The 17,492-nt window shown below is 42.5% G+C and overlaps 1 protein-coding gene across 3 annotated transcripts in view; it reads left to right on the top strand.

The window, feature by feature from the left end:
* Positions 1–6,019: 6,019 nt before the first annotated feature.
* Positions 6,020–17,492, top strand: part of AKAP8 (A-kinase anchoring protein 8) — a 30,905-nt gene continuing 19,432 nt past the window's right edge. The window contains exons 1-3 of one of the 3 annotated variants that reach the window (XR_013229350.1): positions 6,020–6,132; positions 13,092–13,130; positions 17,245–17,277. Coding sequence is in view for 2 of the 3 variants with exons in the window: in XM_077327449.1 (XP_077183564.1) it covers positions 6,117–6,132; positions 13,092–13,130; positions 17,245–17,277 (88 nt within the window). In the remaining variant the exon portion in view is untranslated. The remainder of the gene's footprint in view (positions 6,133–13,091; positions 13,131–17,244; positions 17,278–17,492) is intronic. The other 2 variants (XM_077327449.1, XM_077327448.1) reach the window with 2 other exon arrangements.

The following is a 17,492-nucleotide window of genomic DNA, read 5'->3' as shown; positions in this document are numbered from 1 at the left end:
TTGCAAAGCAATCACTGTGCAGCTGCGCTGCTTTTGATCCTTGGTTGATTACCCTTCTGTTTCTCTTTATGTACATTCATTCTGTGGGAATTGAGCAGCGAAAATGGAAAAGGTTTATGAACCTATGCGGTTGATAACGTGCTGCATTACACTAAAGAGAAGGGTGATCAAAGCTGGTATTGGAGTTCTGGGATGGGAGGCCTTGCTGCCTCATAATCTCCTGCTTCCTTAACACCCTTGAGCATCTGATGAGTGCGAAAAAAGCATTGTGAGTAAAAAGCAAAAGGCAGTGTACCCAATCAAATAAGTTTTGAACAAGCTTGAAGTATAGCTTTCCCAAATGTCTGATTTTTGTTCATAACGGCTATATCTTGTATGAGCAACTTGTAGATGTCCCTAAAAACAAACTCTGTGTATGTTTGGAATAATGAAACATTGCAGCATGGTGCTCCTATCTAGATATCTAACTGGACTTCATGGGGAACAGGGCGCAGTTCCGGATTTAGTGTGTTAGCTGTGTGAAGAAAGAAAGTTCTAGAACAAATTTAGCTACTCAGGAACAGTACTTCACTAATTATTCTGGCAGTAACCAGTCGTGACGAATTGCTAGTACTTATATAGCCAAAGTTCTGCCCCTTGTTATCAACTGCTTGAAAAGATCTCTGAAATATGCACTTAATATCATTAGAACGTAACAACTTTCTGCAGCCTATAGTATTGATACCAATGGTTGTGGGTTGCAGAAAGATATTAAATTCCAGTACTCATTTTGTGTAACATAGTTGCTCGAGCATGGGCATTCATTTTAAGGTTCAAATATAATCCTAAAAAAACAGTGCTAACCACACATTACTACGCTAATAATACAGTCCTGAGTTATTTCAGTTCAGTGAATTTATATTTGAGTGAATTTGCTCATGCTTACAGAGCAGACAAACAAAATCTTTGTCTTTATGCTAATAGGTAGGGAGACATTAGCTGGGCATATCGAGGTGCATAAACATTCCTTTGACTGTTTTTCCTCACTTAGCTGTTCTGTTTTCATACTTTGCTTACACTAACATTTCTCCCCAAGTTCATTGGGACTTGTTCTCAGATTACTATATTGCTAACTGAAATTCCTTGGCTGCAACCAGTTAATATTTAGTGATAATTTCCATCCAGGTTACTGAGACTTGTTTGTGTACACATACATGTTTGGGATATTGGCTTTCATGCATAAATTCAGTGGAAATCTTCCTTGAATTTGCATACAACTAGTGAAGCAGCCAGAACTGTTATGTGACATCTTCATTTCTAGACTACCTACCCTCCAAGTTAAGTGGTCTTTTGACTGTTTTGCTGACTTACTGCTTTAGGAAAGATGGAACTCTTATGGGTGGGAACCTCAAAAGGCATAGATGAAACTTGTATACACATCATATTATTGCATCTATATCATGGGAGTGTTAATATGCTTCTAAATCCTACCCATATTGGTTCTTACATATTAAAAGATTACTTAATAAAAATATTAGACAGCTTTTCTTGTCACTTGTTGGGAAAAGCTGCATTTAATAGAATTCTTTCTTTATACTCCTTAATTTAATGGAACTGGTAACTGCTGGTGCTAGAGGGGTTACAAAGAAAATTGCTGCTACAGTGGTTGACTTAACTAGTTCCTGTAGTATTGCTATATTAAAAAGCTGTGAAGCTGGAGACAGCTTGAGGGGTGATAGGCATACTAGTGATACAAGGTACTAGAAGATCCTACTGCTTACCCAATCTAATGGGACCAGAGTAAGCAGAAGAAAATAGCCAGGGAAGGAAGGTGGCCAGTGTCTCATACTCTTGTATGCAGCAATGACTTCATGCTGGGACAAGAGATCTGAGGGGCTCTTGTACCTTTAAAGGCTGTGAATGATTTCCTCAAAGCTTGTATTTTCTTCCCAATTCTTACTTACCATACTCTAATTTTGATGTTTGTGGATCAAAGAAGATGGACTTGTCTGTTCCAGAAATGTAGACTGGGAATGTAATGTTTGGATAGGCAGATTATGGCATGGTCCTTATCCTAGTGTTGTACTGTAACAAATGTGCTATTTTCTCATTAGTAACATGCTAAGTCTCTCTTACAGATTGAAAAAACAACATATTTCCAAAACTTTTTTCTACTGATGTTATTTGAGTCCTCCTTTTTCAGTGAGAGTCAAGGTGAATTACACTGTGTAAATCCATGCAGTCAACATGATGGAACGTCCAATAAACATTGGATTAGGATTAGGATTGTAGACATTTGAAATCAAGCAGAAATTGAAAATCAGTTACGTGAAAGTGAAAATTACATGAAAGTGAAAAGCCTCAAATGGCTGTTTCTGTCACTTAAACAATGTGATGTGAAAAACCATACCTGATAAAAACTTCCTTTGCAATTTTTTAAAAGGCATCTTTTCTGATCTTTGTAACATTCCTAGTTTATCTTCAGTAATGTTGTTCATGATCTATATACATTCCGCTTCCTTCAAATGACAAAGTAGCCTTTTGCACATCATATCTGTGTTGTACTATATGTCAGTTTTATATCAGTTATATTCTTTGTCAATTATAGTGTGTCTATAAAACTGATTTAAATCAAGATGTGATTTTCCCAGCAATGATTAAAAAAATTGTCAGTAATTTATTATAATTACAGATTTGGTCATATATATATAATTTTGTACAGATTCTGTGGGGTCTGAAAGCCATGACTGGCAGCTTCTTTCAGATTGTAATCATTGCTTGGTAAACTCAGCAGTGGAAATGGGCTATATTACATCAAGCATTGGACTAAAATTTAGTTAAGAGCTTACATCCTATTGTCTTTAATGGTTCTCTGGCCCACCAGCCTGCAATGTAGTATTAAGGCCAATAAATTGGGAATAGAATGGTGGTATCAAATTTTTGTTTTAATAGTGATGGGTATGGGATTTTTCTAGTAAAATATTTAACACGTTAGAGTAAGAAAAAGGAGAAAAGTTGGTTCTTATATGCTGCTTTTTTCTACCCAAAGGAGGCTCAAAGCGGCTTACAGTTGCCTTCCCTTTTCTCTCCCCACAACAGACACCCTGTGAGGTGGGTGAGGCTGAGAGAGCCCTGATATCACTGCCCGGTCAGAACAGTTTTATCAGTGCCGTGGCGAACCCAAGGTCACCCAGCTGGCTGCATGTGGGGGAGTGCAGAATCGAACCTGGCTCGCCAGATTAGCAGTCCACACTCTAACCACTACACCAAACTTGCTCTCTAATCAAAGCTACTGAGGTACAGACCTTTTTATCAAATAAAGCAATTTATTTGCCTAGTTCAAGGAAGTACAATTATTTTCCATATTCAAAATGAATTTTCTCGATAACTGGGAATTTTTTGTTTGCTTGTCACTAGTAAACTTAACTGTGACTAGAGTTCAAAATTAGCCAGTAAAGAAATGCAATCAGCTAAAGTTTTAAGTGATGGTATGGACACATGTTTAAAAACTTAACCAATGTAGTAACCAGTTCCAGACCACAAATCCCAGCTCAAATAGAAATGTCTTGCAGTTTTACTCAGAAGCAGAAATGACCACCAGATCAATGCATGTGATTGGCCAGAAACGTAAAATGCTAGCATTTGCTGCTGCTATCATCCCTCGCCATGCCCTGAAGCCTACCACCCCGTTTTTGTTTTTTGTTTTGCATGGTAGACCAGACATCAGTTATGGCTCAGGCATAGTTCCTATGGAGTTCCTTCAGATATAAAAAAGTGGTTATTTGGTTTCCTAAAGTTCTTCCCAACCTGTGGGTTGGGAACCCAGAAGTAGGTTGCGAAGTCTCTGAAAGTGGGTTGTGTCTGTTCTTTCTGTTGCTGTCTTGTATTTTGGGACTCAAGACCTGATCTTAGAAACAGTATATTCTGTACAGTATTTGGCATTTTCTTTTCTTTACTGCATGTACATGTTGAAGTAAAATGTGTCTTGATGTTTACTAGAGTTGTTTCAGAATCTTAGGGGGGATTAGAGAGAGTAATGGAGAAGGAGAGGATGGACAAAAGCTGGAATGTAACCACAAAGGCAAACACTCTGAGTTCATAGTGGTTGCAGCTGCTCCTTAATACAGTGTTTGGTTTCTGCTTAGCCACTATAGATAATGGATGGCTGCAGAGGTCATAGTTAATCTAGGGTACCCCCACAACCAGACCAACCCTGGATGGGTCACCCTTCCCAGTACATTTTGACTTCTGAGTCGCCATACCAGAAATGCTGGGAACCATTGTCCTATACTCCCAAATCTTTAAAATGTTGGTTCCAATAGAGGATCTGTTAGTATAATACCACAAAATTTGAAAGGGGACAAAAAAAAAGCCCAACTTGATTTGCTCTGAAAACCTTGCCAATAAAACTGAAAGGCAGCTAAGCCTTTTCCCATATGTACATAGATTTATAGTCTTTAGAGGTCAGCAAATAAAGATGCTGTTTCAGGAAGGACCATGTGCAAGTTGTTCATATGTGGGTACAGAAGCAGAGCTATGTTTGCAGTTGAGTTTCTGGCATGTCTGCAAACACTCTGCAGCCACATTTTAAATACCCTAAAGTGATGGGATGCAAAACTAGAGGAAAAGGGAGAACAATGAAGGGGAAATATAATCAGCTGGATTGCTTGTACAGGAAACGTCTGAATTAACAGGAATAAGGGATGAATTCATGTGGCTAGAAAGTGAAAAATAGGATTGGTTGGTGATCTTTTGTGCAGTCCTGCTTGGGAACTTGCATGAGCAGACCTGCTACAGAGAGCTTTTTCCCTGCTAAAAGTTTCTACAAGGTACTCTGTGTGCTGGAACTTGAGCCAGCAGTTCTTAACTAAAGGGTCATGTTAGGATCTGTCTTCAGTTTTCTTTGCAGCTGTAGGAGACATTTCTGTGTGCTTTGCCTATGAATCTTCCCAGTATCATCGTTAATTGTACCAGCACAATTCAAATGAACAATACAACCACAATATTTTATTTGAACAAATGAGGGCATAGGTTCCAGATGCCTGTGCCAGGAAGTGGTTATGGACAGTAAAAACTCCACACTGTTATTCATACCAGCCAATATCTCCAGTGTTCTGAATTCAGAGATGGATCTATTGAGCAGAGCCATCTCCCACACTAGTGAGTGGTCCATGGGGACATTTATCTGAACCCAGTATTTGCCCTGTGGGTAGAAGGAGCTCTATTTTACATTTCCCCTTCTTTCCCCCCTACTCAGCAGGATCATAGAGAAAACCAGGAGAGAGGGTGCAAATACTGTTTTAATGGCATTGCCTGATATTGTTCTCTGCCCTCAAGAGCCATGGCTTTGGGATACATATAACTCCTGAGTGAGTGGGTTTAGTAAGCCTGGTGATTTGCCAGGCCCACAGATTCAGTCGGGTAGCATGGAAGCTCCCCAACGCGACCTAGTAATTTCCCATGAAGTCAATTATAAGCTCTTGCACTCCTGTGGGCCATCCACTAGAAAACAAAGTTGGGAGTCCAGTGGCACCTTACCAGCAAAGTTTGATTCTAGATATAAAATTTCCTGTGCAAGCACACCAGGTATAATGAAAGTCGTGTCACTCCGACATGCAGGTAGAGAGAAGACGCGGCGGGGGGGGAGGTAATTGCCAGGAAGGTTTAGGAGACGCGTTCAGATGTATGATTAACGGGGCAATAATAATTAATAGGGCTGACGCACTTATAGGGCTGAAAGGGGCCCCCTGGCCTAAAGTCAGAGTATTGTGGCTACGGGGACCCTGGAGCACCGCCTGCTTTAGCTGCTTTCGTGTGGCCACTTTTCATGGTTACACGGAGGACTCATTGAAACTGGGAACCGGAAATTTCTATAGCGAACCATTAAACGGAGGCTCGGCGCTGCCCACCTCCGTGCTTGGAGGGAAAAGGAAGACGGGCCAATGGGAGTGGAAGTGAGAGAAACAAGCTGCACAAACAGCCATTCGTGGGAACTCAGCTGGGTGGGTTTTGGGGACTGCAACCAATAGAAACAACTGAGCTCCAAGCACTACCCAATCATGAGCGGCCAGTGATGACCGCACGGTTAAGGACTTAGAATCGTCTTGCGTGGCTATAGGTTGACGGCGGGGGAAGCCATGGATCAGGGATACGGTGAGTGCTGCTCAGGTAGCTGCCTCAGATAACGGGAGCGCTAGAAAAAGCGCGCGAAAGGCGTTCTGGCCGTCAGGACCGTTTCTTTGTTGGGGCCGTAATTTAGCCGGCAGCTGAGCAGGGCTCCGGTCGCCTCCCCTTCCTCCCGAGGAGCGGTAATGTTGATTGGCTATTGGGCTTGACTCTCTGTGTTTTTCCCTGGTGATTGGTGAGGGGGCTGGTATGCGAGGCGGAGGATTTGAGCTCTCTCTTCTGCGAGGAAGGCGGGGTTAAGGCGCATTTCCAAAGACGATACAAAATGGCGTCAAGGCAGTGCCTTTCCTCTGCGTCAGCGTCATTCTCAGCCCCCCGCCCCCCTTGACCCTTTTTACGCGGCGTGGATGCATCCCCGAAAGGTTGTGCCTTTCAGATAGCGGTGGAAGAATCTGGCCGGTCCGCTTCAGTAGCCTTGCTTCAGTAGTCTTGCTCTTTCCTCTCCCCATACACACACACTCTGCTAGGGTTAAGTTGGTTTTAAAGGTCTCTCGCGTGCGAATTTGGCTTAGGTGAAGCTAGTCCTAGTATATTGGTGAAGGATAATGGCATCAAGTTGCAGCCGATTTATGGCGACCCTACAGGTTGGTAGCCTCACGTCCAAATTCTTACCAGGGTTGATTGGCCTTGCTTAGCTTCTGAAAGCTGATGAGATCAGCCTAGCCTGAGCCACCCAGGCCAAGGTATTTAGTGGATTATTAAGCAAGTAATATTTGAGTTTTTTTGCCTGTGTTTGCAGAGCAGCCCTTATATATTTGCTCATTATTTTCTTAATGTGGACATCTTTATTGTACACAAAATGTTTCCCATGCAATTCAATCGCAAGTGAATAAAACATCCAAATTGCAGGCTTTTCCTCTTTGGAAATCTCTGGAATTTTCATTATGCTGTGTGTAAATTTACTCTTACACTTTGCCTAGAAGCACAAACTGATTACTTCCATTCCATGACATTTTATCTGAGGAAGTGTGCATGCACATGAAAACTCATACCTTGAATGAGACTTTGTTGGTCTTAAAGGTGCCACTGGACTCTAAGTTTGTTCAACAGGGCCAAACCAGCTTAACTTGTGAGATTTGATGAGGTCGAGGTAGCCTGGGCCTTCGAGGTCAGGACAAGTCCTGGCATACAGATAACATAATGCAGGGGCCATTTTTTTCTTGTGTTGACATGGGAGCCCTGCTAGAAACTTAAATATTGGCAACAGCTCCCATGTTTCTAAAGCCATCAAAGATATAAAGTTGAATGGTATTTTGAGAGGGTTTTTGTTGTTGTTAAGGCCTTGGAGAAGGAGGGTGGTCTCATGGCTTAAGTGCCACACTTAACACCCACTCAGGGTGGCTGTCCCACCTCCGAGTGCCTCCTCCTTCAACTGGCTTGCCTGTCTGTCCAGTAGCCAGCCAGCTGCCTTTCATCCACCACCCCTGACCACCCACTCCTCCTTCCACTTCCCTCTGAGGCTTGGAGGCTGCAGATCTCTGCGGTGGGGGAGGGGGAGGACTGATGACCGACCTCAGAGTTCTCCCACCCCACTCCACCCCACTTATTAGTGCCTGTTGTATTCCTGAATTCAACAGGCTTGTCCCCTGGTCAATAGATAACCTTCAGTTTGCTTCACTCCATCTTTTGCTTTCAAACTAGTATTTCTGATAGATTGATGTTTTGCTTCTGGAAGTGCATGGATGAGGTCATGCCAACAGAACAGCAGTGAAATAATTAGTGATGCAAATGGTTATGTATCAGTTGCCATTCTAGTAGAAACTTTAATATTACAAGTTTACTATGCTCCATAGTCAATGAAAACACAATGCCGTAATGTAGAAAGAGAGGGTTTTTTTCCCTCCATGCAATTGATGTAGCAATATTGAACTACAGTGCTGTTATAAAGCCATATTACTGAAGACTGCTTTTCATCACATGCTTTAAGGATCTTGGATCTAAAAATGCAAATGCTACACATGTTTTATTAATTTATACCTTACCTTTCTCCCCATTAGGGACCTAGAAGAACACACAGGATTTTCTTCTCATCCATTTTATGCTCACAATAACCTTTTGAGGCAGACTAGGCAGTATGCATGAGCCAAAGTTGCTTAAAAAGCTTTCATGGCAAATTTGAACCTGAGTCTCTCAGATACTAGTCATATACAAGCTCTTGCATCATATTTACTTACTGAGGAGCACTGACTGGCTGCAGTTGCATCTGTGAAATGTCCAACTCTTTGGCTGGACCAATTCTCTGAATTTTTACTTTCAGGTCATTGCTTTTCATGTATGCCCAATGAAATATGTGTTGTGCATATTTAGTTTCCTCAAGAACATATTCATTGTACAAAACATGACCTAAGTTGATGGCAGCCCTTTCATTGGCTCCCAGTCCAACTAGAGCCAAGGGATGCCGCCAGCGTGTGCTGCAGCTGACCGCCCACCTCCACATCTAGGACCATCATGAAGTGCTGAGAGACCTCCTGGGAGGGCCTGCTCCCCACTCCTAGCACTGTGTGCTATGGCCTCACATGGTGTGGGGGCAGCAGCTGGATCCAAACCTCCTATGGTGACAGCTGGTGGTGGTAGAGGGGCTATTGCCGCCTCCCAGCATCCTGTTCTCAGGGTACCCATGCGCATTGTCTTTCTACCTCTGCCCCTCACATTGACCGCTGTTAGGGGCCGATACCGGCTTCTTGGCTTTCACTGCTGCACAGCCCGCACTGGCTGCACAGCCCGCACACCACCTCCATGGTGGCTGCCCATCTGTCTTCCTGCCTCCATGTCGGATGAGGAGTGGTGTTGGTGGGCTGGGAGAGGCTCTGCCAGTTCCCAGCCCCATGTGCTGAAACACGTTGTGCTGTGGGGGGATTTCTGCTGCCTCCAAGCTGCCCCCCTTATCGAGAGTGAGCAGTAGAGGGGGGGGGGTTGCTGCTGCCTCCCAGTCTCCTGTGGGGAAGGCACTGGCAAACCACCCTGTATTGAGTCTGCCATGAAAACGCTAGAGGGCGTCACCCCAAAGGTCAGACATGACTTGGTGCTTGCACAGGGGATACCTTTACCCAATCTCCTACCTCTGGCTTGGTGAAAGCTGCTTGGAGGGTGTGATGACTAGCCCCGCTATAACAGTGCCCTGGCGACCTTTCTTCACTGCATTCTCCACCTCCCTCTCCTTGTGCTGGTGGTGGGGGTGTGTGCTGCAGGCTCCTAGCCTGCTTTTAAAGCAGGCTTTGCTCCCTAATATTGTTAGTCTTTTGAGATATCTCTGGAGTTTTTTTGTAACACAATAGATTCATGAGTTCATCTCGACAAAACAGCCCAGATAAATGGCAGAGAAAGGTTTGGGACTGTTGATGGGAAGAGTTTGGGGGCAGTTAAATATGTCTTATGGAACGCCTGTTGAAGAGCAGAGATATCAGCCTGTTGCATACTACAAACAGAGAACAGAAGGGCTCAAGACTTGTGATATTAAATCACTTTAAAGGAGTTTGGAGAAAAGAGATGAGCACTTGGATGATGTAGCTAAGCTATTGTTTTGGATATAGGAAAGTTCACAGCCTTGTTTAATTCTAGAGGTTACCTGGTGATTGCAGTTGAATTATTACTACTACTAAAACAATGCTCTGTATTCCTTGAATGAAGGGAGGATACAGATGTAGTAGACTAACATGTCACGCAGAACTCCTGCCCTAACACCAAGTATTTGTCCCATCAAAAGATTAGAATCACAATGTTCTACTTTAATAATACAAACAACAGTTGCATTTCAAAAAGTCCATTAAATTAGATTATGTTTTGACATTCTCCCTTGGAGGCAGAAGACATCTTTGCGTGATTTCCACCCCTCATGTTAGGGAGGCAGAAACTAACTTTTCCTCCTCCTGCTTCCAGTAGTGGGTATCACAAAATTCTCCAGTTCTTTTCTGCCTCAGCAAGGGGAGCCGGCTTCTTGCTAGGCTAGCAGGGGTTGAGAACCATTGATTTAGATGATTCCCAGCCTTGGCACTCCTAGGACACAGAGACAGTTTGTAAGTGCAGGATAGCCATTCCTGGGAAGACTTGTGATTTAATCACAAGTCTGATACAGGATTCCTTACTTGAGTGGTTGTAGTTCAGTTAGTGCCTATGCCAGTCATACAGAAAGGCCCAGTTTGGCGTCTGGAACGCTATTAAGCTAGGAGTATGACCTTATACTCTGTCCAAGAGACAAGTATTTGCTTATATGAAGTTTGTCTGAAACAGTAATAATTTGTCCCTTGACAAAGCCAGCAGGCAAAAAGTGTTGGGACTTATATGAAGTAAGAATTAAAAAACATCAAACTGAAGAGAGAGGACTATCTGGATTTATTATTGCCATATTGGTGTCCCAGTGCATCTGTAATATTTCAGTTTCTGTCCTTGGAATCTTCAGTTTACTGTTTTGGTAGCAGGTGAGGTAGCTGGTCTGTTGTTAAGACCTTGGTAAACCACTGCTAGTCTGAGTAGGCTGTACTGCCTGTTATAGACCAATGGTCTGATTCAGTATAAGTGAAGCTGGAGACAGACTCCCTCAGGACAGAGCACATTTAGGATGCTGAGAATTAACACGCCATCAGGCTGTGTAGATGGATAGCTGTTGAGGGAGAGCAGTTGTTGAAGAAAGGTTTTTCATGTATTGGTAACAGTCCTTCTTCTGGCCCAAGGTGAATTCATCCTCTTGCAGGAATCAACCGCCCCGAGTCTGCTGGCTGGGAGGGGTGGTATCAAATATAAGTCTAATAATAAAAATAAATAAAACAACCTTCCTTCCCTCATTTTGTCCTAAACCAAAGCATCCATTGTCAAGGGTGAGGTACTCCCCTGAGATAAGCAGAGCCTCAAAAGTCTTCCTGCTCTGGACAACTCAGTTGTGCAAGGCAGAATGCATCCTGGAATTTGCATCAGTCCAAATAAGGACACGAGAACATTCTAACCCACCAGCAGGAAATGCTGGAAGAGTTAGATCACAGAGGCCTTCAAAGCCGTGTTGTACCTCGTCCACCAGGGATTATGGTATATGCCATTAGTTACTGAGAGGCTGCTACAGCCTTTGATAACAGTTTAAGATCTATGGTTTCTATCTATAATTTCTATCTATATTTCAAAAGGTTGATCTGCATTGGGCTGCAGACTCAGTCTTTGGTAGCTCAGTCATATAAGCAGTAATTTCAGGTAGGGGCAATGCCCCCCCCCCCAGAGACGCTGCTCTGAGAGGTCCCAAAGATGTCTTCCACCTCTGGGGAAGAATGACCATTGGTCTTACCTGTGAAGTGTCCTTCTCCCCAGAAGTATAGGAAGACATCTTCATCTCTCCCTCTTCATTGCCTTATCCTTCTTTGCCTATTAGCTGGTATGAAAGTGACTCTAATTTTAAGTTTGTGTTACTCTCTTTTTTTTCTTCTATTAGTCTTCCAGTCTGTTGAGATTTAAGACTTGCCTGTTGATCAGTCTTTAGTTGGTTTGTAGGTGTTTTTTCCAGCTATTGGATTATCCGAACTGGGGAATTTGGTGACGCTCACCAAGCAGGAAGGTAAAAAGTTAGTTTCTGCCTCCCTAAACTGAGGGGTGGAAATCACCCCTTCCTATATCTCTGGGGAGGAGGACCCTTCACAGGTAAGACAAATGGTTGTTCTGTTCGCAATTCAATATCTTGTTTCCATTCATTATCTCCTCCAATATTTACATAATGAGTTACATAAAATTTATATTCTAAATTATAATACTATATATAACAATAAGATTCTCTTAAAAGTAATGTTCTTCATTTATGGATGGGGAAAGCTGCAGCTATAGGACTTTATATCCAAGTTGTAAAGGGATTCAGGTATTAAAACCAGCATGTTACATTGAATCAAATCATACACTGATAGCTGGTGCAGTTAGTGCTTGCTCTCTGTGTGAAATTCAAACAATATTGTTTTAATTCCATATATGATAATCAAGTAGGGCATGATTTTTGATTAATTAAACATTTGGTTCATTGTGGTGTCCAGATGCCAGAGCAATATTCGCAAAATAAAGAGAAATGATAATGCTCTGGAACCACCAAATTTAATCATTCCTTTTTTGTCTCTTGTGTGTGAAGGGTTCCACCCAGATGGGGCAAAAAAGGTATTTTCCCCCTATCCTCAGCTAATATAGCCACCAGATTGTTATGGCTATTACTACACACGAGTCCCAGACACTCAGTGCTTTCTCCTGGTGGCCTGCAGGATCCAACCCAGTAATTATAAAACCCTATAACTGTACAAGACCAAGAGTAATCTTTATATAGAAGCAGGGAAAGAAAAAGTGTGAGTTTCAGTGAGTTTCAAGTGTGAGTTCCTTAATTTCCTGTTTCTGCTACATGTGAAGAATTACTTGCCTCTCTCAGCTACAGTGCAAATTGAGAACTACTGTTAAGATTTTCACATCTTGATTATGTTTTTAACCTTTGCGTCTATTCAACAGTGAGACTGACTTAGTAGTTAATCAGTAGTGTAGACCTCAGAATGAGTGTGGTTCCAAGAACCTGAATAAAATATCCTTCAGAATTTATAAATAACAAAAAGATGTGTGGTACCTTAAAAATTACTTTAAAGGCAACCGTATTATGCATTGACTACCAGAACGTCTGACTTGTAATCACTTGTTATCCTGGATTTCCTTTCCATGCTGTCTCATCAGTAATAGTGGCAAAATTGCAGTTTATTTAAATTATGTTTCTGTGTGAATATAGTGACCAAACCAGGAGGTGGGGTAGGGTTTCTAAATACTTAAAAATATTGTTTTTTCTAATGTTGTAGCAATAGTAGCAAGAATTGCAGCTTGAATAAAAATTCATTAACTTTTTGATATGTTTGAAACAAATAGAGCAGGTCGAGGAACAAAGTAAATTGTGGAGATTCAGCTTGAGCTAATGAGCTACTTAATTTCCCCTACAGGTTATGGCACTTGGGGTACTGAGGCAACTAACACTCAAGGTATGTGATAGTGCTACTTAGATTAAGTTTTGAAAAGAAATTGAGCTTCTAAACTAATCCTGGTTTGGGGACAAGGAAAACAGAATCTTGATTTGTTAAAAGGTCCAAGTTCATAATTAGACTCAGGCTCTGAATGCAAAGGAAAGCATGCAATACTGTGCTCGGGATTTGGGGCTCATTCATCACAACAAAAGTGTAGTTTGTTGTCTGAATACAATACAATCTGGGTCTTTAATACAGGCCCATCATTGGTCATTTTGGGAGGTGTGGGAGGGTTAATATGACGATATATGGTCGTATCACCTGATAAATGTTTAGCAAATTTTAACTTCCACCCATTCAGGAAACCCTTCTAGGGCCATCAAGAAACCTTAGAGTTTCACGAAACCATGGTTAAGAAAGCCTGACCGTATTATCCATCCATGGTTCCTTTATATGTCATAGTCCCATTGTATACGGCACTGGTCAGACCACACTTGGAGAACTGTGTGCAGTTCTGGAGGCCTCACTTCAAGAAGAATGTAGATAAAATTGAAAGGAGAGTGACGAAGATGATCTGGGGCCAAGGGACCAAGCCCTATGAAGATAGGTTGAGGGACTTGGGAATGTTCAGCCTGGAGAAAAGGAGGTTGAGAGGGGACATGATAGCCCTCTTTAAGTATTTGAAAGGTTGTCACTTGGAGGAGGGCAGGATGCTGTTTCTGTTGGCTGCAGAGGAGAGGACACGCAGTAATGGGTTTAAACTTCAAGTACAATGATATAGGCTAGATATCAGGAAAAAATTTTTCACAGTCAGAGTAGTTCAGCAGTGGAATAGGCTGCCTAAGGAGGTGGTGAGCTCCCCCTCACTGGCAGTCTTCAAGCAAAGGTTGGATACACACATTTCTTGGATGCTTTAGGATGCTTAGGGCTAATCCTGCGTTGAGCAGGGGGTTGGACTAGATGGCCTTTATGGCCCCTTCCAACTCTATGATTCTATGGTTCTATGATTCTATGATATATTTGGGAAACAGCCTGGGGGTGGGGGGGTGGAACGTGACCGGACAGCAAAGCTAGCTGCACCCTGATTGCCCCTGCAGCTCCCACCCTCTGTCCCTGGACTCTAGCCTCTTTGCTCTCAGACGCACCTCAGTGCTTGGAGCCAGCAGCAGGTAAGGGAGAGGGCCCTGGGCAAAGGGTCTTGGTGGAGGGCCTGCTAGGCTGAGCCTTCTAACGAGGGCCTCTTGGCCTGCTGACTGCCTGCTAAGGAGGTCTGTCCCAGGCCTGCTAACAAACTGGCCAGCCCCCGCCCGCCCCACTTGATCCAGCTGCGAGCTGCGGCCCAAAGCCACCTTAAGATGCCTGGCCAGGGGCCAGGGGACCCTTTCAAGGCCCATTCTTAGGAACGGGCTTTGAAGCTAGCTACAAAACCTGCTTTGAGACTCCTTTGTGTAGTGAAAAGTGGGGTATCAAAATCTGCTCTTTGTGCCTCTGATGAATTAGCAAGGAGACCTGTGAGCTCTGCTTTAACCTTTTTACTTATTTTATGCTTTTGTAGCTGTCCCTTAGCAATCCTTCTGTCTACACCTGTTCTCTAAAAAGGAAAATAATCTGCTCTGTCTTCTACCCTGTCAATATTCTTTTGCTCCCACTGACAGCAGCACCAAGCTGAGGCTATGGTCAGTCAGCCCACTGCTTCAGAAACCTTGGAACAGCAGCAGAAAACATGGATTTGATTCCAGTTTGAATGTTCCTTCTGTAGAAGATTCAGCAGAGCACACAAATAGCATCTTCAGCCTCAGCCTGTTTAATTCAGATTCCAAATAGGATGGAGGCAGCATGAGGTGAGAGAGGACTGTCAAGAGGCCCAAGAACTTTTTGACAGTCTGAATCTCTAAACAGACATGGACAGTGTTCCGTGGTGCAGGACTATCAAGACCATACAGGCCACCGTATCTGATATATTCTTTTACAGAACAGCTTTTCTCAAAATGTACAGGCCAATTCTCTTATAAGTGCCTGTGCTTCATTCCATTTGAATCTCTTGTCTCCAGCCACCCCCCAAGTTAAGATAGTCATCAAAGAATTATCTTTTTCCTGTCCTCTTATGATTCATCACTTTCTGTTGTGAAGACTGAATGGAGTTCTCTGGGCCTTAATTTGACTTTCCTTTGAACCATTAAGATTATTGTCTCTTTAAATTTCAGACCTTTGAAGTTTTATTCCTGGTAGGTGTTATGTCAACCACAAGAGTCTTGGAACTCAGTGCTCAAGGCTTGTGTGTATTTCAAAAAGACAAGATGGTTTTATAGACTCAATTTTCATTCCATAAGTCAATACCTCTTTTTATAAGGACTAGGAAATCTGTCTCTCATCCTTTCCCCCCAGTTGTTCTTACCTGAGGGAAAAAGTAATGGCATACTTTGATCTTATGGAGGGCCCTTAGAATACATATCAGGAGAACATCTCACCCAATAGTTTAGGGCAAGAAAGTGACCACTAAGCAGATGGCTGAATCAGTGTATTGTGGCAGCCTGTGAAATAAAAGCCCATGGACTTCATGGCACACTCACTGTGTAGGGCAGCCACATCTGCTGCCTTCAACACAGTGCTCCAGTGGAAGACCTTTGTAGACTAGCAACACAGCCTCAGTCATTGCAGCTTTCAGGCATAATGTCCTATGATATATGTCTGTTTTCTTCTAAATGGTGCCACCCTAGGAATACTTGCATAACTGTTGGGACATCCCAACTATCAAAATTATGCTATCATTTCCAGATGAGAATGGAACTGGTCACTTATCATGAAGGTTCCTTTGGTCTGGAACTTGAGAGCATCTGTCAGGCTTCAACTTCTGCAATTTAGAGTCTGAGGCCAGCTGCCCTCCAGCCTCCTTTTTCAGCAAGCTCTGGGTTTGGGCCTCCTTTGACAAAGAGAAGAGAGGTTCTGCCTCACCCAGAGCTCTTTCTTTCAAGCCTAGTGCTTCAAGCCTTTGACTACTGAAAATAAGCCTTATTCTTTGCCACCAGTCCTCCATGGGTTGGTCTAATAAAAGGTTATATTGGAGCAGGACAACCTGAGACTCAGCCAGTGCTTCCATGTCCTAGGATGGGGTCTTAATGTTAAGGATGGGGCCTTAGCCCATGCCAGTGTCCTTCCCTATTATTTTGTCCTGTGCTGAATTGGGGGGGAGGGGGGAGAATATTCTCGGGCTGTTTTTTTTTCCCGATCCTAGTAGGATCTGTCTTTTTCCGTATTTTATTATTTTCTGTCATCTTATTTCTTGTTCTCCCATGATTCATCCCTTTCTGTTGTGGAGACTGAATGGGGTTCTCCAGGCCTTAATTAGGCCTCCCTTTGAACCATTTAGTTTCAGAACTATGCAGTCTTATTCCTGGTAGGCATGAAGTAAAATACAAAGGTCTTTGAACTCAGTTGAGCATGCTCAATTCATCAAGGTTTATGTGTATTTCTTAAAGAGAAAACAGTCTTACAGATGCAGTTTTATTACAGATGTCATTACCTCTTTTCATAGGAGCTAGGAGATCTGACTCCCATCATTTTGTCATGGTTATTCTCACATGAGGGGAAAAGGAATGGGCTTCTTTGTTGGTTTATCCTTTGCAAACTTTTCTACCTGTGCCTTCAGTGTTGCAGTATGTTCCTCTTTATTTAAATATACTACTAATACCAATAATAATTTAGTAAGTTTCTTTGTGACCCTGAAAGTCTCAGAATAGACAAGGAACAGCTGCAGAAAGAGGAGTTTAGGGATTGCAACTTATTTCCTGCTTCAAAGGATGATGGGAAAGTCCCCAAACTATTGAATTTATTCCATCGAGTTTCACAGAGAAAGAACTGTAACAGTAAGTGACTGGTGGTATGTTCAGCTTCATTTCTTGGCTGTTGCTTTTCAAGACCTTAACATATTGTTCATTTATTGTGGGAGGACTTAAATAATACTAATGCAAATTGTAATTTGTTTGAGGAAGGTGTTTGATTGTGTTGGAAAGAAATGATATAACTTGCTAAAATTAGGAGGAATAATAATTTCTTCTGATACAATACAACATAATAATATTGCCTCAATTGATACATTTAATGTAAACAACTTTTGTCTTTTTATCTCATCAAGGTACATATGCTACAAATCCAGCAAGTTGGCAAGGTATGTTGTTTTCAAGTGTACTTGCTGCCTCTGTGGATTTATTTTTCACTAAGAAATGCCCTATTGAATGTTTTGCCATATGTTTTGGAACTAATGTGAATAATCAGTGGGGGCATAAGGAGGTGTTAGTATTTCATATAATATTCAATATAACCAAATGATATAGATGGTGTAGTTTGTTCCTTGTAGCCTGCCCTCCATCTGAGGTGTTTAAG

The sequence above is a fragment of the Paroedura picta genome, chromosome 3, assembly GCF_049243985.1.
Source record: "Paroedura picta isolate Pp20150507F chromosome 3, Ppicta_v3.0, whole genome shotgun sequence".
NCBI classification, from domain to species: Eukaryota; Metazoa; Chordata; class Lepidosauria; order Squamata; family Gekkonidae; genus Paroedura; species Paroedura picta.
The sequence above is the reverse complement of the archived record's forward strand: the minus strand, read 5'-3'. Positions and strand labels throughout refer to the sequence as shown.